We start from the raw sequence: 24,140 nt of genomic DNA, 5'->3' as shown, positions 1-24,140 counted from the left end.
TTTTAGTGAAATTTAGCATAATATTTCTTAAGGAAAATTTCTGCCTTTTATCTAAATGAAAATATAATCAATGCCTTTTAATAAATGTATAAATATGAAATATTTTTAATGTATAAGTTTTCATTTTCTAGAAAAGTAGGACAATTATTTATATATTGCCTGAAACAATGCAGAGTATCATCTACTGGCATCATCCAGTCATACTATTCATATTATCTGACTAAGAACATGCATGTATATGGAGCTATATTTACAAATACAAAGACATGTATTCTCCTTACAGAAGACGATCTCATTTGATCATTAATCCAAATACCCATACGCATATGTGCACATTTTGTGCACATGTATTGTCACACATTTCATTTAATAACTCACTAGTATATATGGAAAATTTAAGCAAATTTATCCCTGGAGATGACGCCAAACATCTGATATACTATACATATAAATCAAACACAATATACAAACCGAAAAGACAAGTTTCAGCAGTTTTAAAAAATAAACAAAAATAGGCTGTGCGTGGTGGCTCATGCCTGTAATCCCAGGACTTTGGGAGGCCGAGGCAAGTGGATCACCTGAGGTCGGGAGTTCAAGGCCAGCCTGACCAATATGGAGAAAACCCCATCTCTATGAAAAATACAAAATTAGCTGGGTGTGGTGCCACATGCCTGTAATCCCAGCTTCTCGGAAGGCTGAGGCACAAGAATCACTTGAACCCGGGAGACAGAGGTTGCGGTGAGCCGAGATTGAGCCATTGCACTCCAGCCTGGGCAACAGGAGCAAAACTCCACCTTAAAAAAAAAAAAAAGAAAAGAAAAAATACTCTCACCTTTCACTAGGTGTCGGAGAAAAAGCATCAGATCACTTCTACACGTTGAAATCCAGGAAATGTAAATATTAAAACATGAAACTGAAAATAAAAGCAAAACTAGTAATTAATTTGTAGACATTTTAAGAAACATTTTTTCAAAGTATTTGGTGTGAATTGGAACAATTACATATGTGTTTCTCGGGTGCTGTCAATTGAGTCTTACAGTGAGCAGCATCAATTTTACTGGCATATATACTTATGTCTTTTGCCAAATTGTTTATTTGTGAACCATAATACGGAAGACAAAAATTTAATTTTGTCATTTCAATCTTGTTTTATCTTTCCACAATCTACTTTTTAATTTGCTCCATTGCCATTATCAGCAGCAGTATTTTTATTGCTACGTAAGTATTTTATATTTTGAAGTTTCTTTTCCAACAGGTTGTATTAATTTCCTAGGGCTGCTACAACAAAGTACCACTAACTGGGAGACTTAAAACAAGAGAAATTTATTCTCTCATGGCTCCGGAAACAAGACGTACAAAATCAACATCTAGCAGGGCCATGCTCTCCGTGATGGTTTGTTCTTCATTTCATCCCATCTCTGTCCTTTTCAGTCCATGTTGGCAATGTTTCTGTTAGTATAAAATTCTCAAAAACTTTGTTCATCTTCTGTGGTGACAGGATCAACAATAGACAACATAGTTCTCTATAGATCCTTCCTCAGTAACTCTATCTCTAATCCTAACCACTGTTGAAATGGTGGCTCGGATCCTTAAGTCACTTGCTTAAATCTCTAAAGAGATTTGCTAAATCTCTTTAGCAAATGGTTGTTGAGCCATACCCTTGACTCTGTTTCCAAAGCATGCTATCTGATTGACAGCTGAGAATTTTTCAAATCAAGTGCTGCTTCCCTTTTCCTTAAGAGTTCATTCCTCAATTATTCTCTTTTCCTTTAATTAATTTTCTAAATTTTCTTTTCCTCAATTATGTAATTTTCTCAATTACAAAAGTAACTGCAGCTTTTGCCATTAAATAAATTGCCAAAAATGCAAGTACTTTTGCACCTAGCTAATATAAGCATCAAGAAGTAACCACATCACACATATCACACTTAGCTTGGAGATCTGGGCTAAGTATCCAAGTTCATCACTTACAAGTTCTACCTTCTACTTAGTAGTAGATTACAATTTGGCAAAGTTTTCTGCCACTTTATAACAAGGATTGTCTTACTTTCAGTGTCCAAAAATATTTCAATTTGAGATCATTTCCATTTATGACTATATATACGTATATATATACGTACATAGTCATAAAAAAGCTTTCTCTGTAGCTTTGTTTGTGATGTATGACCATTTGTGTGTGTTTGTGTGTGTGTGTGTGTGTGTGTGTATAGTCATAATAAAAGCTTTCTCTGTAGCTTTTCCTTTGCTTTTTTCTGAGCCCCCAGCAGAATCAACTTTAATGTCATTATTCCCTTCAATAGTACATTCAAAACAATGTAGGCTTTTTCTATCAAGCACCTCAAAGCTCTTTTAGCTTCTACCCACGGCACAATTCTAAAGCCACTTCTACATTTTCAGATATTTTTTATAGCAGCATCTCACTTCACAGTACCAAAATTAGTAATGGTTTTCTAGGGCTGTTATAACAAAGTACTACAAACTGTGTGGCTAAAAATAACAGAAATTTATTATCTCATAGTTCTGGTGGCTAGAAGTCCAAAATCAAGGTGTCAGTAGGACCATGCTCTGTCTTATGGTTCTAGGAGAGGACCCTTCCTTGACTCTGGTAATTGTCAGCAATCTTAGACACACACTTCAATCTCTGTGTCTATGGTCCCATGATGTTCTCCCTATGTGACTGACTGTCTCTGTGTCTCTGTTTTCCTTCTTACAAGGACACAAGTCTTTGGATTAAGGCCAACTCTAATCCAGTATGACCTCACCTTAAGTAATTACATCTGCAGAGACCCTATTTCGAAATAAGGTCATATTCTGATGTTCTGGGTTGACATACATTTTGGGGTGGGGGGCAGTATCCAATCAAGTACACAGCCTATAGCTGTTTTTTCTTCAAATTGGATGAGATCAATTTTTCTGATTAAAGGAGTTGTGTACTTTATATGACTGCTTATATTATTTTAAAAATATGTGACATATTTTGAATATATCTAAATACATTAGATATTGACGATGGAGTTTGGATTATTAACAAGTAAATATAAAGTGCCCTCTACATAGTAAAATGATTAATGGATATTAAAAAGTCTTATTGTTGGTAGGATTGAAAATCTAAGAGGGTCATGTTATATGTTGAAAAGACAAATGAGTTTGGTAACAAAGTAAGAATATACGAAGGTCGTAGACTTTGAGCTTTTTTTATACGTATTTGGCAAGAACTAGTGCTTTTTCAGAATTTCAAGATGAACATAATAACAAGGTAATTTATAGATTATTCTTTTTCCCTAAACAACCATTCAGTATATTCTGTATTCTGTTTACTCTATTAAATATTACAACAGTCATCATTTAAATACGTGTGTGAGGCAGACTTATTTTCAGGTGTTTCCATCTATTGTGAGAGTATACTTTAAAAATAGGACAGAAACTTACACAAATTAAACACAAAGCCGGGGAAAAACAAAAGAACGAAAGAAACATCCCCAGGGCAACAGTGAGAAAAAAACCATTTGAGCTGCTTGTTATTAATTGCTCAACCTGTTTTACCTTGGAATCCTACATAATTATATTCCAGGGGAGGGGCAAACAACAGATGTTGAATAAAGGTTGAATCTCAGAAAATGAGACTATTTTAAAAATAAAGTTACTCTTGCTCACCAACAGGCTTTTATTTTTTGTTTTTGGCAGGACTTTTAGGCAGCAATTGATTTCTCATATTCACCGTGCATTTTTGCATTTCAATAACATTAATGCAAAATAAAATGTTCTTTTTTTGTTTGTTTTAGTCTAAGAAGTAGATCAAATATACCTGTACATAATATATCTAAGTTAGAGGCTCATAGAAAGCAAAACAAAAACAAAAGCAAGAGTATATCACAGCATTTTCTTAATGTTGTATTACATACATGTTTCACGTCAGGTAAAAAAAAGAAGATGTTACAGAAATATATATATATATATATATCTGTATAATATATATATATTTCTCATTACTAAAGTCAGTACACTCTTAAATTAGGTGACTGAGTAAAGGGCTAAATTACAAATAATCTCTTGTTTCAAGTTCTAGACACCATATATTGTATAGTTAACGTTAAGATTCAGTACACATTTTTATTAAAACCTTGGTAACTAGGAATATTATAGAATAGTTTGTGACTTTAATTTTTGGGGCCTGCTTGTTCACATCTTCTATCCACTATTGCAGAAAATTATTTGATTTAAGCTAAATGAATGCATCATCATCATGAGTGTATTTCTTCCATGGACCTAGGAATACATCTGGTTACTTCGCACTATTTTCATCTCATCTAAACTTAAATACCCCCAGAAAAGTAATTTTCTTCCAATAAGACTAAGTCTTGTGTACCTGGGAAATACCAATGACTATATCTTTTAGATATTCATCATTCTAAGGAATTTTAATATAAAAGTTAAAATCAATAGAGAAGGATTCGTAATTCATTTGGCCCTTTTTCCTACTTGTTTTTTTCTATTTGTTAACTAAAAATATTTTATTTTTCAAGCATTCCCGACTTTGCTTTCCTTTGCTATCCTCACCCTACACACCATCACAAGTAGACTTCAGTCTGTTGATCTGCTTCCTCCAGGTGAGCAATTTCTTCATCTGCTAGCTTTCTTCTCTGTGATCCAAATTTTACTTGTTAGATGATAGCACTCATAAAACTATACATTTGCAAGGCAGAACGTGTGGACCTTATTTCTTTAAAGGAAAATAGCATAATAAGTGAGTAATTTTCTTTATTGTTTCTTCATTAATGCTCTTAGTATTTCAGGAAAAGCTGTATAGTGTTAACTGTTGAAACAAGAATCTAGTCTTACACCAGGTTTTTCATATTTGTTATTCTTAAGTGAGTGTAAGTGGGCCAAATCGTAATTATTTCTTATTTTGAAAATTCTACCACTTATATTAATTTCATTTAGGATATAGTGTAGAATAAACTGATGGAATGGAAAGTGGGCTATACGGGAAAGAAAGACTTATTATTTTCTTTTGGTGTGAGTTGTTGGTGTAGATGCATTCTGCTTCACTGTTACCACCCGAAGAAATGTTTCACCTGAGAAACTGAGTCCCCAAATTCCTCTTTACTTTTGGCGTCAATTACACGTCATATTAGCTAAGTGCTACTTTGTGAAAATACGATAAAGACTTCTTTACACAATACTTTTAAAAACTTTACATAGCAGCCCCATATAGTTTCCTAAAGGCAAGGCAGAACCAAAATTATATAAATTATAATGGCTAATTAGGCTAATGAATATTTAAATCACTGGAACTCCATAAATTATGCAATATATTTTATTCTCCAAGTATGCACTAGATGTGATTCAGATAATCTTGGAAAACACATTAACATTTGAAACAACTGGAAAAATTAAGTAACAAACAGAAAAAAGTATTCCTATCTCAGGTGAAATTTTAGCTCAACATATTATATTATTCTATGTCTGGATATCATCCAAGTCTCTGAGTCATTTGAAGGCTTTTGAGAGATTTGATTGGTTTCTGCATAGTTTAATCACTACATAAGGAAAACACTTGCTACTGGAGAAAATGATTATATCAGGTTGTTGCTGTGTTTGAAAAATATACATATATATTATAGCAATCTAAGAATCGCAATTTTTCTTGCTTTATTCATGCCAGAGAAAGAGACAAGGTTGCTTTATTTCTTGTATGGAAATGAATGGAAATTAGAGGAAAAATACAACAGCTTTAAACAGACAAGGTTGTAGTTGGGAAAGTTATAACTGTCCTTGATTTGGGGGTAATAAGGTGAGAAGTTTGAAACACAAGCGTGTGCGTGTGCATGCGCACACACACACATATATAAGGTCTATTTAAAGTCTTCCTTGTTACCCTTGAATAACTGATTTCACATTGATTAAATTTTAATTATTTGGGAAAAGAGTTATATATTTTCATTCAGCAAAAATTAAATTCAAAGGTATCATTTATAGCAATACATCATTTTGGATTTTAGAATGTAAATTCATATACATTATTTCATGTGTTCTTAATATATTTCTCTCTTGATCTCACATCCATTTCCTGCTCAAGTGTATGTGAATGCTCAGTGGTGCACACATGCACAGGCACATGCACACCTGTGAAGAACCGTGGCCATTTACCAACAAGAAACACAGAGCTAGTGTTGTGATTGAGCCCCAGGAAAACTGAAGCTGTTGTTAGGTAAATTAAGCCTGATTTTATGTCCACTAAGTGGTTCTCAGAGATTGTTGCCTTTAGGCAAGGCCCCTTCTATTCATTTCCATCTGGCATATGAATGTAATTATTTAGTCATGTGTATGAAGGATGCATGCATAACTATATGTACCTTTGCTTTTTAGCTGTATTCCTTGGGTGATAATTATGTGATAAATTTGAAGTTATCTTTTAAACTTACATTTTCTCAGTTAAAGTATCAAGATAATCAGCATAGCAAAGCTTGCAAGTATTTTCTATGAACATATATACTATAAAACTCTTCAATTTAGAATACAACTGTTGAGACTACTGAATGTAGTTTTGCATATTTTTATTATCATAAATTACTATAATATAATAATTTTGTTTCTGTTATAAAATAATCATAATATTTTTATTTTTGTTTAAATTATCTCCCAAATAGTTCATATAGATATAATCTTTGTGTTTTATAGGTAATAAATACGTCAATGAGTTATGTATCTTAGGATGTATAGTTTTTAATAAATTCTTAATCTAACAATACATTATTTATATTTGGGATTTTATGTAGATATACTTACCTTTAGTAATAAAACAACTATATTCAGTAAGAAAAAAAGTCTAAGTTTCTTTTTATTAAGGACTGCTAACCTAGTAATTTTTCCATTTTATAATAATACCAGGTAGGTTTCCTTTGTGATCACAAATACTTTTTTCATTTAAACATTGAGCATTAAAATAAATATATTACTGGAAATTTGTCAAATCAAATAGTTTAATTGTAGTTCACTTATGGGTAGACCTTGGATTTTAATGCTGGGTAGCTTTATCTCAAGTCAAAAACTCATCTGGACCTGAAAAATGTACACATTCAAGGTTAGAGTGAAACTTACTTAAGTTCAAGTTTTTTTCTCCTTTGTGTAGAGACTTTGTGATCCCAATTATGTGTCGAATAGAAGTGTCCACATTCTCCGATTGACTTACTAATTATATTTCTAAAGGAATTTTAGGGTCCAGTTAGAAGATTACTGCTACTTTCCTAAGCATTATAAAGAAATTTGCTGTGAAAACAAATGTAAAAATCTGACTTGCTAGAATTTAAGTTTATTTATTTTTTAATATTAGAATTGCTTAAAAATTTTATTTTGGTCAGATTGTGGAGGTCTTAGAACACCAAACTGAATAATTAATCATACATCTATTTTTGATAATGAATATGAAAATTGTTAAATGACTCCCTGAAAATACCTTTGGCAGCAACAAAAAATCACTTATTTCTAAGATTGAGTGAAAAGATTATTAATAAGAAAAACTCAAAAATAGCATGTTTGAATTAAGAAAGACGGTCTTAATTAGTTCTTCTGTTATATCAACATGAATTCCTTTTTAGATTAGATTCAGATTGCAAGTCTGAAAATAAAATAATTGCTTATATATTTGTATTTATTTTCAAATCACAGAAAATACTCTCCAAGATGAGGAAGTATTTAAAACATCACTGTTAGCCACTTTTTTTGTCTCCATACTGCATGTTGCATGGTACCATTTTCTTTAAAACACATTTTATCTTTACTGTGATTCAGAAACAGCCCTCTCCAGTAGCTTTTTTGCCCCTCAGTTTGATTACATAGCAGGATAATCTAAAGAGCCACATCTCCTCTCTTTTAATATGTAAATTTCCTGACCTCTTTTTACCAATTTCTCCATTGCTTCAGTGTGTTTTAATGATTACAAAACATTAAAGCTGTTACTAGAAAAATGACTTGTCATTGCCAGTAAAACCTATTTCAAGAAACATTTCTGTATATTTACTTTAGAACATGGATATTGAGTGCATTGATTTTACTTAAAGTTTTATTCTTGGGATGAACCAATTGTAGAGGATAAAACACATCAGCTTCCAATAAATTTATAGCACAGTTACAGGTAATAAGAACAGAATGGTTTTAAAGAGGTAATTCCAAGAACAACCTTTATTAAAAATGTCAGTTGTCATTCCTTTCCTACTCTTTATAGATACTTTTGACTATTTAAAATAATAGTAGCCATAAGATTCACAGTTTCAGCAGCTTAGTGGTAGGGGTACTTGTTTGAGTAAGATCAAGTCCAAATTGTTTAGGTCCAAATGCCTGTGTTTTATTCTAAAGTTACCTTTGGAAATTATCATTTTAATTGTCCTTTCTGAAAGATTCCACTTCATAGGAGATATTTGTATGTATTTATTAAAGTATGTATTTATTATTATTTTTCTCTGTGTGTGCATGCATGCACATATACACGTATGCATGAACGCATTGAGGGTATTTAGCTTTAGTTTTTACATTTTTGTTATATAAGTACTTTGTGCAGAATCATTTATAGAGTAGTATAGTTTCCTATATATTTCTCACTCATTTGAATCTTTAAAAAACCTTTTGTATTACTTCTTTCTTCAAAAGTATAATATTTTTGAAAATATTTGTCTGAGCAAGACATCCATCTATTCATCTAAACATGTTCATCTAATTTGAGTTAACAAAGGAAACCTTAGATCTATCCCAAATAGAAATCTTTGAGTTTAATAAATAGCTTCTGGAAACTAGAATGTCATTAAAAATATTAAATATTAAAAACATTCTTTAAAAATCTATCTTCTGGGACTCCCATATCCTATTGGCAGAGGTTGATTGCTAAATAATAAGCCAGAGAAGATGAACTGCATCTGAATTAACTGTTTTCTGAGAGTGCTAAAACTGACACCTGATTCTGTTTGCTTGTTTCTAGCAATTGAAAACAAGAGCTGCTAGAAACAAAATGAACATCAGGATTTAAACTGGTAAATAGATATACATCCCAATAGCAATCAGATAGCAGGCAGAGAAAAACACTAATAAGACTCTCTTGCTTGCTTCTTACAACGAGTTTGGCTTAATAGGCATGTTTTCATTGACCTTCCTTACAGGATTACCACTTTGCTAGGAGGATGACTTGAATCTTAAATGTATTCATCCATGTCATCAAAAACGGTGTCATTATCAAAGATGGGGTTAGCTTACAGAGGCAATAAAAGCATAAGGAAAACATCCTCTGTGAAGATGAAGAATAGTAGAATACTTAAACAGTCTTGGGTCTGAAATTCACTGTATTATTTAAGTTGCTAGAATTTTAAATTTGTCCTTGTAAACCAGACAGGTTTTGCTAACTACTGCATGCCGGAGCATAGGTTTCTCACTGCATATAGATCAGGTTCTTTTGGAAATTGCATTAACTCTTTCAAGACTCTAAAATTACAAAGACTTATTAATTAGTTCATATGTTGATGATAGCTGTTGGCTAAAGTGTAAGCTACAGAGACAGCTCACTTAAAAGAGAAAACTGTCTCATTTGACACAGCAATGCAGTAGAGAAAAAAAAGACAAACGTAGCAGAGAAGAGAGAAACCTATAGGTGCTGAGGTGTAGTTTTCATGATACTCACTGTTTTCCATAATTTAAAATTATAAAGAGGTGGTTATTTAAATATAGGCTTTGATTTCAATAACAGTGTTACTGGTTTAAAAAATTTCCTAAGGGGAAATTATTCTGACCTCCAAGTTCGAGTAGAATATATGTCAGGCAGGATTTATTTATCTCATAATTTAAAATGGTATCCTTAATAATAAATAGAGAACTTTATATTTTCTATATAAACATTGTTTTTAACAGACATCTGATGTTACTGTAAATAATGTGTATCTCACAGCAATAGACAGTTATAATGTACAACTTCATTTGGTCCTGGGATCACTCTGAAAACTGACAATATAGGCTCACAAACGAATGGTAATGAAATGAGTAATATATAAAGTATATCGTTGTTCTGATTATAGGCTACCCATAGTATTTGATAACTTTTAATTTAATGATGCTTTCCATCAATTAAAGCATTTTGTTCAAATTCAGAAGTGTACATTGAGTGTGTCATATATTCAAGGAATGGAATGCTGAAGAATATACTGTAGTATCGTGATTTCAGGGAACTTTAGGGTCTCCAGGTAAACAGATAAAAAATAATAAGGAATGCAGAGTAATGCTGTAATATATAATTCAATGGGAAAATTGTTACATTATCTTCAAAAAAAAATAAATGCTTATTTAGAAAAAAATGGAATTTTTTAAATTTCTTGTTCTTTATATAGTGTATCAAAAACCTTTTCAATGGAATGGTGTATCAAATTTGAAAAGTGTTCTGAGATTCAACATCCATCTTATGCCTTGTTGTTCCCTCGGCTTTGTTGATACCGTTTTTACCTCTCTTTTGAATACCTGAAGAATCTCCTTTGTTCCAGACTCTCCATTTTCTGGTCTTCTAAAATAATCCTTGAATATTTCAAATATTTTATCATATGAAATGTTATGTTTGGTTAATGATAATAGAAAATTAGAGGAAGAGGGAAAAAAGATAAAGTAGATATAGGAAAAAGAAATATTTTCTAATGAAGAATTTAACAATGCAAAACTTATGCTGGTAATGTAAAATACCAGTTTAAATGTACATTAAGGCTTTCTTTAGTTTAGAAGAAGCAAGATGAGATGAAAGCTGAAAGCTGAATTTGAGGACTGGAATGCCTATTCCAGCGAATCATTCAGGTCTTATTATGTCTGTTGGAGATACTCTGGCTTAAGCCAAAAACTCCAGATATCTGTTTTTAGAAATAATGCTGATTTGGATTCTATTTACCCTACAGCTCATCCCAATTCTGTAGTTTCATAAATGGTGTCTGATATCTTTCCAATCAACCACCCAAATAATTCAAAAATCTTTGAGACATATGATACACTGCCACATTAAGTTTGGTCTTTTATTTGGAACTTTCCCATTCTTTTTTCAGATCCTAGCAAATTTTCTCTTCATTGTTATGTCGTGCTGCCATTGCAGCTTAAGTCCTTTGACCTATAAAGCTGGTCTGTTACTGCCCTGTGAAGTGCACATTCCCATGTGAGGTGTGTTTCTTTTCTTAATCTTTCTTTACCTGGACCGCCCTTTCTGCTCTCCACTCTCTATTGAAACCCTGATCAGCCTTTGAATCACAGATCAAGCACCACCTCTTGCATAAAGCCTTTCACAATATTACAACCTACACTTTTCTCTGTATTTCTGCTGCTTCACATTCATATGACATAGTTCAAAATGTAATTGATCATGAATATTTCCCATGTAGCTGATTTCACATCTACTTTTTAGTTTCCAATAAGAGTTTACACTCATCGGTGAAGACAGATAGTCTTACAAACTTCAGAATTTTAAAAGTAGATAGACGTAGGTTTATTTACCACAGGCCTGTCTCCAACAAAGCACTCATTCTACAACATTCTATCCAAGATACCCCTCCTTGAAAACTTTCAGTTCCTCAGCAAAGTGTGGGAGGTGTGTAATGCATTTTTACCTTGTAAATTATTGTGTGTAACTTCTTTAAAGTAATTGCTGAACTACACATATCTAATGCACCCACAAAATGTGAGCCGTCTTTACACTGGTGGGACATTTGAATTGTATTGTTTTTCCTTGAAAGTGTCTGTCAGCGCACTTTTCTCAAAGTGAATATAAACCTTTTTCTAGTGGTATAGTATTGAACTTCAGCCAGTTCTCTTCAGGGTACCTGTTAGGAAAAAGATGGTTCCATTTAGCTGTGCCTTTGCTTCCAAGCGTCTGCTGCTGCCCCAGGTAATGGCTGTGCCTACAGAAGGGAACTCAGGGAAGGGACAGGTTAAATTTTCAATGTTAATCTCAGAGTGGCATGCCATGGTACACAAATTATATTTGTGCCGTAAATTCCCAATGCATGGCTTAGATTCTCATTGTTTTGCAGTCCTAGCACTTCCGTATGAAATATTATTTTGCATTTATTCTTTATCATGTTTCATTTCAATTTGTCTTAAGTTCTGTTCACCTTAGAGCACTATCTACGTGTGGTCAATATATATGCCAGAAAATTCCACTCTGGTAAACATTTTACTATGTCCAAAGGGTCACAAACACTTAAAACCATCCCTGAAGGTGTGCAGGTGCATTGAATAGTAAGTGCGAATGCTCCAAACTGCTCCAAATACCCAGCTGTGATTGGATTCACTTGCTTATGATATAGGACAGTGATTTCTGGTGTCTGAATGCAGCCGTGGCAATACATTCAAAAGCATTGTGTGATGCAGGTGCACGCTAGAGGATTGGTACTTCAAAGCTGCTGTGGTTTGACTATTTGATAGTATTATAACAACTTCCTCTTCAAAATTTGCTCTCTGCTATCAAAAGCAGATAGAATGACACTTCACAATGTAAATTCTGGAAGCCAGATTAGCAGTGCGTACTCCTCAGAATGTATACATTTTTTTCTCATAGTATTTTTATTATTTGAGCTATATTTTAAATTTATAATTCTTTATGGGACTGATTTCTTTAAAAATAATTTTAGTTCCTGGGGTCCTATGTCTAAGTCTTCCTCGTTATATCACCGCCAATATGTGAACAGGCAGCTTCATGAAATAAGCGTATCATAACAAGATATATTTTCCTCATTACATTAAAAAATAAAAGCATCAAAAGACATTCTATATCTATTTATCTGTATATTAGTTACTTGATTAAGAAACAACATGTATCCCTGTGTACAAGTGAGACACATGGGAAATACAATGCTATAGAAGAGTAGCTTAGTTAAGCAAGCGATGGATTCTCCGATTAACATTTTTTCTTACCCAACCCTGTTCTTCCCTGCATAAAGGATAAAACAAGCTTATTTAAAATGGTGCTAAAATAAAACTTGGAAGTAGGAAAAAAATTCCGGGAAATTTGTAATATTAGAATGCCCATTTAAAATCTAGCACAGGAAAACTAATTTTGATACAACTTACTTATCCAGAACTGTCTCTAGAAATAATATTGAAAGCAAAATTTTATTCCTTATAGTCAGATAGTGAGAACAGAATATTTATTTTTAACAATATACAGGTAAATGGGACATAGAAGTCATAAGTAGAAATAATAATGTGTATGAATATAGATTGTTAAGGTACCATTTATATGGAATGATTCACTCTATCATTAAAACAAGTGTAAAGGTTTTATAGGATGGGAAAAGAAAGCAAGTGAATAGTAATCAACATAGCCATAAAAAGAAAGAACTGTTTATGTTAGAAAAGTGTCAGTTCACAGGATGTTGTAAATTATGTCAACTCACTGAAAGAAAAATCCATCTTATTAGAGGTATGTTGGACGATTTTCCAATGAGATTTCTATTTTATCATTGATGTTTTGTCTATGTTAGAATATATTGGGATAAACTGCAATTTGTTGTGATCATAGGAAAGTGTTTGCACATGCATGTGTGGGTAATTGTGTGTATGTGCTGAAGAAAGAAAAAGGCCATAAAATCAAGGTATTGTTATACCATTAAAGCCTCTTAACAGAAAACTATTACTGCGCATGAACTTCCAGCCAAAGGTCTTGGTTTGGCTTGGTTTGCAGAGAGATAAAGAATTTGTGATGGGTACTTAGCTTAGATTCTGCAGAATTAATCTACAGAACACTAGTGCAAACCATAAATAGAGACGAGTGCTTGCTTTCTGATTTTCCAGACAGCTAATTAGATATTATGAAAGCTTACATTGGTGAAAGAAGGTAAATTAGAAACAAAAAAAGAATAATGGGAACAAATAAAAACTAGACTTCCATTTATAGAGTTGTCTGCTTGGAAACAACTCTAATATTAAGATGCTGTTAGAAACGATACCAAATACCACAGTAATAGAAGAGTATGACTTCTATTTAAATCTGTTTACAAAACAGAAATAAGAACATTTGGTTGACAATCGTAAAGCACAGATAACTTTCTGAAATGTCTTTTTCCCCTGTTCACAACAATTTAGACTATCTTTATTGATGTCATGATTTATAGATTTTGGTTTTTAAGTGTCTGTGACACAGACATTTATCTCATCATTATAGAATGCACATAGGAAACTCCTGTGCTGAAAACTATATGCATGTTTTCAGATGTACAAATATGTGAGTTCCCAAGGCACTAAGTACGTGTGAAACTCAGGGGAGGAAATCCTTTTATGCTCTCTAAAATTTCCCTAAGTGGTCACAAATTATTTTTGTAGTGCTTTGAAGACAGGGAAAACAAGTTTAAAATTCTGACTTGCGACAAATTTCTGCCTGAGAGCAAGACAGAATAGAATAAAGAGTTAGATTCTCTCCAAAGTAAGACTTTTTTGGTTGGTTCCTAGGCATATTTCCTGTGTTTGGACACTACAGAATCAGAACCCACAAGTGTTTTTTCCTGAACTTTCCACAGTAACTATGTTCAACTGAGACCCACTTATCTTTGTTAATCTTGGTTGATTTTAATAATATTTTGGTTTCAACTTTCCATCTTATACATGGTAATTTTTGGCATCATTGAAATGGTTTTGCACTCTTGTGATATAGTGACATTATACAATTAAAACATATTGTAAAATTAAATTATGTAACATTTGTGAGAGACTATTAAAACCCAACAATTGGCCTGGCGTGGTGGCTCACACCTGTAATCCCAGGACTTTGGGAGGCTGAAGTGGGTGGATCATAAGGTCAGGAGATCGAGACCATCCTGGCTAACACAGTGAAACCCCGTGTCTACTAAAAATACAAAAAAAATTACCCGGGCCTGGTGGCATGCGCCTGTAGTCTCAGCTACTCCGGAGGCTGAGGCAGGAGGAGGATGGCGTGAACCTGGGAGGCGGAGGTTGCAGTGAGCCGAGATCGCGCCACTGCACTCCAGCCTGGGGTGCAGAGTGCGACTCTGTCTCAAAAAAAAAAAAAAAAAAAAAAAAAAAAAAAAAAATTTCAAAGCAGATAATTTGATGTTTTTATCTAAGTATTTTTTCCTCACATAGATATAATTTAGAATAATTTCACAATGGCTTAATTCCTCTGAAGGTATATTTTGTTACAAAATGATTGCTTGCTTGATATCCTTAAGATTAAGCTGTTAAACTGCTTAGTGTAGGTTAAAAAAGAGAAAGATAGAGAGCTTTCAGATATTATCAGCCAATATGAATATGCAGATTTCGGGTATCTTTATGTCCAAATCCATTTTAATTACCTGAAATTCAAAATCAGAGACAATTAAAGTCTTGATCTTATCATAGATTTTGCACCAAGGCTTGTGGCAAACGGGAAGACTAAAATGTTGCTTATTAATGCTTTTAGTCTGAAAGATGTATATGTATATGTGTACATTAATATATATATAAACTTTGTTAATATATAAACAACTATGTAAAATATTATTTTATTTATAATAATAAAATATTGTCTTATTTTTGTACCCCTTATATTATGAATTTAGAACTTCCTGGGATTCACCTGTATTTCTCTTATGGCAATTGCTTGCAGTATTCATAAATGCATAGGTTATGGATTTAAGATTTTCTATTTTATTAATGAATTTTAGACTGTCTTGGAAAAGCTAAGTTTTATCACAAACATAAAAATAAAGGTTTGTATACAATATGAATATGTGTGCGTGTGTGTGTGTGTGGTTTATGGTGCAGGTAAACTGCGAGTACTATAGTCTTTTGAGTTACTTCATCTGTTTTACAGAAATGTCATATAAATTAAGAGGCACAATTGAACTAATTAAGGCTACTGCATTTAGATACTTCCCTTTGAGGCCTGCATAATAGTCAGATGCAGCAACAAGAGTATAGAAAGTGATTCTTAATACTAAAAAAGTGTTTAAAGTTATTTGAATGTCACATGATATTTCAGGGAATCATGCTTTTAAAGGATTAGACACTATAAACTAATAGTTTATAACTGTAAACACTATAGTTTACAGTGACTAATATAGACAGAACTGCCCACAGTTCCATCTTGTGTACTTTAGAATTGTTTTCCTTCTGCAATATAAACATGCTTATCTGTGAGTATCTCTCATCTGCATACTATTTAGATTTTGTTATGTTTCTTGGCAAGGGATGCATTCTGTGAAGGGGTAATCATGTTATATTGAGGAAAGTAGGAAAATAAAACTAAATAATCTCTTGGTAATCCCAGATTGAACCTGAAGAAAAAAAGAAAAAAGTGAATATTGGGTCGACTATTTTTGATTTGATTTCTTCTGTTCAGGATTTCTGGACTTTTTTCTGGTGTATACATTGAATATATGAAATGGTGGCTATCTAAATAATTTGCTTTTGTTTTCATTTCCACAGCTTATAATTCAACATATCTATTCCAGAATCCATTCCCCTTAAAGTACAGAGAGCAGTTTGACCATCTACCTTAGAACTGTAGGGCTTAAGTAAATACTCCTCAATGTATTTAATATAAATATAAAAAATAAAAACAATAAAAATTGTATTATACACACTTAACTTATGGAGCACATTTTAAAAAGTAGAAGGTACACATGGCAGAAATACTGCTAATACAACTTTTCTTGTCTTAAACATACCATGTCTTTGTGGCAGCTTTCCCTCCTTCTCCCTCCACACTCCACTCTCCCTTCGTCTCCCCGCAGCCCTTGAGTTCCTCTCATTCTCCTTTCCCTCCTTCCCTTCACTTTGTTTTGCTTCTTCCCTTTCTACTTTCTTCCTTTTTTCCATTTGTCTTTTTTTTTGTCCAACCATTCATTGTATATTATCTGTCTCTTCTTTCTGTATTTACCTATTCATCTATTTATGTTTCTTCAAAAATGATTTTCCTCTCTCACAAATTCTAACTTGACCCTTAGCAGTTAGAGTTCACTTCGTGCTCATAGTTTCTGCTATTTGTACAAAAGTGTCCATTCAATTTTCTTCACTGCCTGTGAACTGCTGCCATCAAAATTATAGTCTAATCACAAGGTGAACAGCTTGTAATGTATCATAATCAATACTCAAAATGTACCCCCCACGATGTGACATAAAGGGGTTAAGTAAAATGCTGCAGATTTTCAGCAGTGACAAGCAAAAAATAATTTTATGTTGTTGGTTTCAAATTCAAGGTCGATTTACACTTTCATACGTCTGCATTATTCTCTTTTTCTCTCTCTTAAATTCATATTGAATTCATTCAGTGTTAGCTATCCAAATAGCTACAATGAAAGGCTGGTCAATATGAAATATGAAGCTACATTAGCATATTTTGAAGACAGTGTATGAGTTATAAATGANATAGGCATAAGCCACCATGCTGGGCCAATATTGAATTTCTGATACTCCCTTTTAAAAAATTTCAGCTCTAATTTAAATACATAAATAGAGGCTTCTGAATAAAATTAATGCCTAGTTTCTGCTGCTCTTCACGTCTGTCTAACAGTCTTTCAATTTGTAGATAGTAGATGCACTGTGAGACTACTTTTCAGCATTCTTTCCTGCATAATAAATTTAACAGTGAATATTTAATTTACTCATAAGAAAACATTTCTTTTAAAAAATGACAAAATTAAAATAGAAGAAGGATACCTAACTTTTTTTTATGTTTCACAGGTGTGAATAAATAGTATAGTATCTTTGTTCTGTCAAGACACCATTTGATTTCTTCCTACAAAATTTCAATCTCTTAAGAAATTATTTTATCTTAAAACCTTTTGAGATAAAACAGATTGTGGGCTTTTTAATGTAAAGAATTATTTACATGTTTTAAGTATAAATTTAGGTTTCATATATAGCTTTGAGAAGTGATATACAAATTTATCAATGCTGTTGCATTTGCTGCTATTTTAAATACATCTTTCATGTGGAAGTCTTTTCTTGCACAGGACACTCTAAATTTGTGGGGATCAACCAGCATCAATTAAATGGCAAATCCCAAGAGCGCCTAAAACTGTAGGCACTTCTATTCCCATTACGTAAAGGTAAACTGTAAATATCCTCTCCTAAAAGTAAAAGTCTCTGATTTAAAAACAGTCATTAACCACAATAGGCACAACCACTTATTGAAGAAAGGGACAACTGGGAAGATATAGCTCAAAGTTATGGTTTAAAATATTGGGGTCAATGGAAGTATGCAGCTGTTCTATAATTAAGGATTCTTTTTTCATATTCCACGTTCAGCATCTGTGAAGTAGAGATCATTAAAAGAATGTTTTATTTAGATTCTCTATTGGCAAAGGAAAAAAGTAAAAATTCTCACAGAAAGTATTATTATTTAAAATGGGAAATCATGATTTGTCATTCATTTTGAACTACATCTGTTGAGTAAATGCATTTTCACCTACTTACACCCAAAAACAAAAAGCTGAACAGAAAACTGATTACATGATCCATAAGCCTATCTAATAAAATAGGAATGTGCACTTTTTGACAAGCTTATTCATAATACATTCTGATAAAAAATTCCATTTGCCACTCTCAGTAGGAAAAGTAAGCATTTAAAGGAAACCTTTTATTTCATGACTGTCATCCAAACAACAATTACAAGCATATAGTGATAAAACATTTTTTAAAGAGCAGCTTAGAATTTGTTATGGAAGTTTACAATCCAGTTTTCGCCCTGTTATTTGATTTGAAAAAAAAAATACTGATAATCTTTTTTGAAGTTCACTGTTTCTAGGATGAGTTATAGAGAACAAAGACTAACTGATATCCCCAGGAGTTTAGTTTACAGTGATGATCTGTTCTACTGAGAATGATTCTCCAATGGCCACCTCTTACTTCTTCCCACGCTATGGGAATTCGTTAATATCTAGAGAATAGGCTTAAATTAAACCATTGTCTCAACCAGCAGGTTTATGCAACCATCCTGAAATGTTTTAATTATTGTTTTCTTTTCCTTTTTAATTAAGAGACCAGAGGTCAAGCAAGCCCATTGAGAGCTGATCACAGCCTCTGTAGAAATTTAAAGAAAACCCTAATGATTGGATTTGCTGTTTTCTCTTTTGTTTTGCAGAACCAGAAGAGTGTGTTAATTGCACAGATGAATGCCGAGTGCTTGGTCATTCTGACAGGTGCTGGATGCCACAGTTCCCTGCAGCCAATCAGGCTGAAAATGCAGATTACCGCACAAATCTCTTTGTACCTACAGTTGAAGCTAATGTTGAGACTGAGACTTACGAAACTGTGAATCCCACTGGGAAAAAGACTTTTTGTACATTTGGAAAAGACAAGCGAGAGCACACTATTCTCATTGCCAACGTTAAACCTTATTTAAAAGCCAAACGTGCCCTGAGCCCTCTCCTCCAAGAGGTCCCCTCAGCATCAAGCAGCCCAACCAAGGCATGCATCGAGCCTTGCACCTCAACAAAAGGCTCCCTGGATGGCTGTGAAGCAAAACCAGGAGCCCTGGCTGAAGCAAGCAGTCAGTACTTGCCCACTGACAGTCAGTATCTGTCGCCTAGTAAGCAACCAAGAGACCCTCCCTTCATGGCTTCTGATCAGATGGCAAGGGTCTTTGCGGATGTGCATTCCAGAGCCAGCCGGGATTCCAGTGAGATGGGTGCTGTTCTTGAGCAGCTTGACCACCCCAACAGGGATCTGGGCAGAGAGTCCGTGGATGCAGAGGAAGTTGTGAGAGAAATTGATAAGCTTTTGCAAGACTGCCGGGGAAACGACCCTGTGGCTGTGAGAAAGTGAAAAAAAAAAAAAAAAAAAAAAAAAAAAAAAAAAAAAAAAAAAAAAAAAAAAAGGCATTGGCATTTTCTTGTCTCTTCTGTTGATTTAAAGATGATTCCTCCTGGTGATAACCCATTTTACAGGGATGAAGAAAGACCAATGCTGCTTTAAGGCTTTTAGTGAACATCTGAAGTGCCCACAAGTATGTTCTTTCCACTGCTGTTTCTTTTTCAGAGATAACAATGGTTTCGTTTTGACCAAACTTATATTAGGACAGAATTATTGATGCTTAAAGAGAAAAGAAAAAAAGAGAAGAAAAGGAGAGAAGAAAAGGAGGATGAGAACAATTACCTTTTGACAATCTGTTAGGAAGGTATGCAGTGTGAGAATTGAAGTATTTCTGATCACTCTCAGACTGTCCTCCGTGATTTATGCTGACTTAACTGTTTACCTATAAACCCCATACAAAGCAGGGTCATAATTTGTGATCTGTGGTGGATTTCTAGCAGTCATCACAGGCTTCTACTGAAACTCCTGAAAAGACCTTGCAGTAGTCCAAGCTACACCAAACATTAACACATATTTGTGGTAAACATTTCTGTATAAAGTTACCTGACACACATATAAACACAAGGAACATTCCATATCATTAGTCAAAACAAAACAAAACAACAACAAAAAAAACCTTTGGTCATTTGTAAGACATCTCATGTCGTATAAAAGTTAAATGTAAAAAGATATAGTCCATTTTGTCCTGCACACACGTAGACTAATTTCACGTCATTAAAGGAGAAGAAAATTTAAAGATTTAAAATGCCTATTTAGCATTTTAGTGTCCAACAAAGATTTAAACAATGATGAGTATGTTTTAAATTTGACATAGAAAAGTTCTAAAAATTAGTTACCATTGAGTGGTAAGATTCAGAGAAAATTAACTTGATTAATATGTTTTATTCATTTGTGGACACTAAAATAGCTCAGGAAAGTTGAAAATGTCTTAGACATACACAAGTCACATGACCATTTAAATGTGCAAATGTAAGAAGATTCAATGTGTTTACATCAAATGACATATTTTTATTGATTTATTGCAGATTCAGTGCATATGAGCCAAATTGTTGAGTGTATAAGAGCTATATTGTGTATTTTATTAAATTAATATATAGTTGTGTTGCAAAAATATTTGGGCTTATATTGTAAATGGCAAGTGTTGCCTCGGTAGCTGTCGAACTCTATGAGTTTTGTTTTTTCCTGCTTCCTTTTCCCCATGGAGTGTGGGAAGCAGTGCCTCAGAGCAAAGTCTCTTGTTTAATGTATAGTCTACCAAGTACTACAGTACATAATCTGTTCAAAATGTGTTTGAGTGAGCTGATGGAGCTAACTGAAAGGTCAAAAAATACATCCATCAGTCATGGTTATGTGCAAGTCCTTGTAGAAGATTTTATTAAAGTCATGCTAAATCACAAGAATTAACATTTGTACCAATATCTGAAACTTCTTCATGTTTTTTCAATAACATACAGCTTCTGCCTATGTAGATATTATACCATCAGTTGGTTCTCAAGGTATTTTAAGTGGTTCAGATATGTGTTCCCATTATATTTCAAAACATGAAAATGCTTTAATGCATGTATGTACCAGCAGTGGTTACTTGCATTGTGTAGTGTTTTTCAAGAGGTCTGTGTCTTAACAAAATGTTTTCCTTTATCTCAGTGCTCTTCTGCCTCTTTTTGTTGGTGTCCTTTGAGAACAATACACCTTCTATTCCTTCATTTGGTTACACCTTTTCTTGTGACATTTAGTGAGTTTCAAACTTAATTCCATATGAGGCTAAGAAACCTCAAATTTCAGGAATTGGGAAAAATAAAATTAGCACTTGCAGAAGTAGCAGCAGATGGGAAAATGCCTTGATTGACATTTTTTTTCTGCATTTAAAATTTTTGGCATTTTACAGCTTCATGACAAACAGTTTTGTGCCCATACCTTAGAAAATGTGGTGCTGAGTTAAATAAAGGCTGTTTGAGCACTGGAGCAGAAAAATGCATTATTTGCAAACTGGTGGAGAATTTTGTGCCTTCTCTTCTGGCCACCAAGCCAGTGTAGAAACAGCATAAATGTCATAAAAAATCTTATATTTAAAACAAAACAAAAGCAAAACAAACATTGAATTAAATTAAGTTTTGTAATTTTAAACTTTAAAAACTTCTACTGAAAATACTTTCATCAAATGCCATCAATATTTTAAACTGTACCTCATTTGCAAAACTGCTTTGAGAGGGAAGAGTGGACAACTCCCATCAGCCTTATTCTCTTGAGAACTATATTTTGGTTCCTAGTAACAGCCTTTCCAAAGCTCTACTCTTGGTTTTTATTACTCATAAATGTTTAAATTAGAAAAGAAGGGATCTTGTACATGTGAAACCTAATTGACTCTCTATATTTTGGACAATTTATGTATCTGAAATGTGTTGTCTCTGTTATATGATGTTATTTTTGCCAGGAGACTACAGGTTGATTTAGCTTGATAGCTGAAATTTGATGGAAAACTGATTTCCATTTAGTCTTACCAAGTGTTGCCTCTCTCTTACTAGACAGATAACCACTTAGTAAAATCTAAAGCAGTATGTAAATGAAATCAGCAAAGAGAGTAGGGTTTATTTTTTAAACATTCTTAATGCTAAGTAACCAGTTGTTCAATTTATTATATGTGTCTGAGGACATTAAAACACCATAAGATTTTAAGAATTGGTTGTGCCAATGTGTGAGGGATTTACCTTTAGGCTCTCTGTCACCAGTGATTTACTAGTGTTAGCTGTTTAACACATTATCTGTATTTAATAGTGATTATTTATTTACAAGTTGGTGGTAATACAGCAGTCAGGACTCTAAGCTTTTATAGATGAATTGAAGAAATCTCGCTTTCATTCATTTAGCTGGCAACTGCCTTTATCACAGACCTCTGGTGCTTGGCTTTCAAGGAAGCCCATGAGATGCCAAAATCACACCTTTAGGGAGAAACTTGCTCTAATAGGTGATGCATGAGTAAACAGTGAGATTTGAAGGGGTTTTAGCATAATTCAGAATGTGAAAAAAATATCAGTTCACATCTTTCAAGTACTAACCCCTCAAAAATATCCCACACATACAAAATATGTGATGTGATACTACTTTAGGTCTTTTAGGTCTTTAAGTAACTGAAGTTAAGCACAGGAAAAAAAAAAATCACTTCATGGAAATTTCAGTAAGAAACCCAAACTTCTAAAAATTGCTTACAGATGAACTAAAAAAAAATAAATAAATAAGCAACAAAATAACCTTTTCATCAGAGTTAAAAGTAGTGAGAATCTGTGTTAGTTATACCTATACCAAAGTAAACATTAAAGAGACATATCATGCAATTTCAAAGAATTCTTTCATGCTATTTCTTAACCTGACACTTCTAACTTTATTGCAGGCAATAGACAAAGATTGGCTCACTACTCCATAGGTTAATTGAATTCCTGGTTGAGAAACTAACTTGTTTTGTTTTCCAAAATTAGCTGAAATCTTGTAAAACTTGACTTCCCTTTAAAGGATCTAGACATTGCTCAATTTAAAATATGGCACCATAAAAAAAGCCATGTAGTAATAGAGCATATGCTTTTTTAGAACCAGGTTAAAAGCTGTTTGTTATCTAATAGAGTAGAAGTTACTGAGTTCGACAAATAGACAGGTCTGGCATAATATATGCCCAGTCATAATTGTCTGATTATGTTCTTTTGACAACAGACAGCATTTATCAGAGCATTAATTCAAATGAGAGTTTTGGCTATCAAGATGTGTTGATTCGAAATATAATTGAATGAGACCTGATTAAAGTCTGACTGTCCTGGCCCCAGTGTTTTGCAGGTTGGATATTTCCATTATCAGCCCATCACTCCATAAGGTTCTTAGCTGCACCAAGTGATTGGTGAACAAGGACAACAAAAGCAGCATACATTGTATGGATTTATCTCAACGCTATTGTTCAATGGCTGTGTTTAATGTGACCTATCTGGAAAATGAGGACTCTGAATAAAAACTATTACTAATAGTGGTGTTGCCTTCCCTTGAATTCATTAACACAGAAGGGATGTGTTACACACTGCATATCACAGGGACCCTGATCATGATTATTTTAAAAAAGCAAACTGTGGCATCACAACTCATTTTGCTAGTTATCTGCTTGACAGTAAAATAAGACTTAAAAAAAAAAATACTTGATAATATCACTAGTTTCTCAATAGAAGTGGATTCGCAATCTTTCACATAGCTTAGATAAATTGACTAGTTAAATAATTACCAAGGGTTCATAGCCTAATGATATTTGTGGTTTTTAATATTTGCAATTAGTATAAAGATAATTGTATAAGATC

At 33.2% G+C, this 24,140-nt stretch overlaps 1 protein-coding gene across 2 annotated transcripts in view; it reads left to right on the top strand.

Moving 5' to 3' along the window:
- Positions 1-23,818, top strand: part of PCDH17 (protocadherin 17) — a 101,396-nt gene extending 77,578 nt beyond the window's left edge. The window contains exon 4 of one of the 2 annotated variants that reach the window (XM_017875455.1): positions 19,085-23,818. In XM_017875455.1, the coding sequence (XP_017730944.1) occupies positions 19,085-19,767 (683 nt within the window). In that variant the 3' untranslated portion in view covers positions 19,768-23,818. The remainder of the gene's footprint in view (positions 1-19,084) is intronic. The other variant, XM_017875456.1, reaches the window with a different exon arrangement.
- Positions 23,819-24,140: the final 322 nt, after the last annotated feature.

Source organism: Rhinopithecus bieti, unplaced genomic scaffold, assembly GCF_001698545.2.
Source record: "Rhinopithecus bieti isolate Rb0 unplaced genomic scaffold, ASM169854v2 scaffold_9015, whole genome shotgun sequence".
Taxonomy (NCBI): Eukaryota; Metazoa; Chordata; class Mammalia; order Primates; family Cercopithecidae; genus Rhinopithecus; species Rhinopithecus bieti.
Note: the sequence above shows the minus strand (reverse complement) of the source record. Positions and strands in the feature narration are given on the sequence as shown.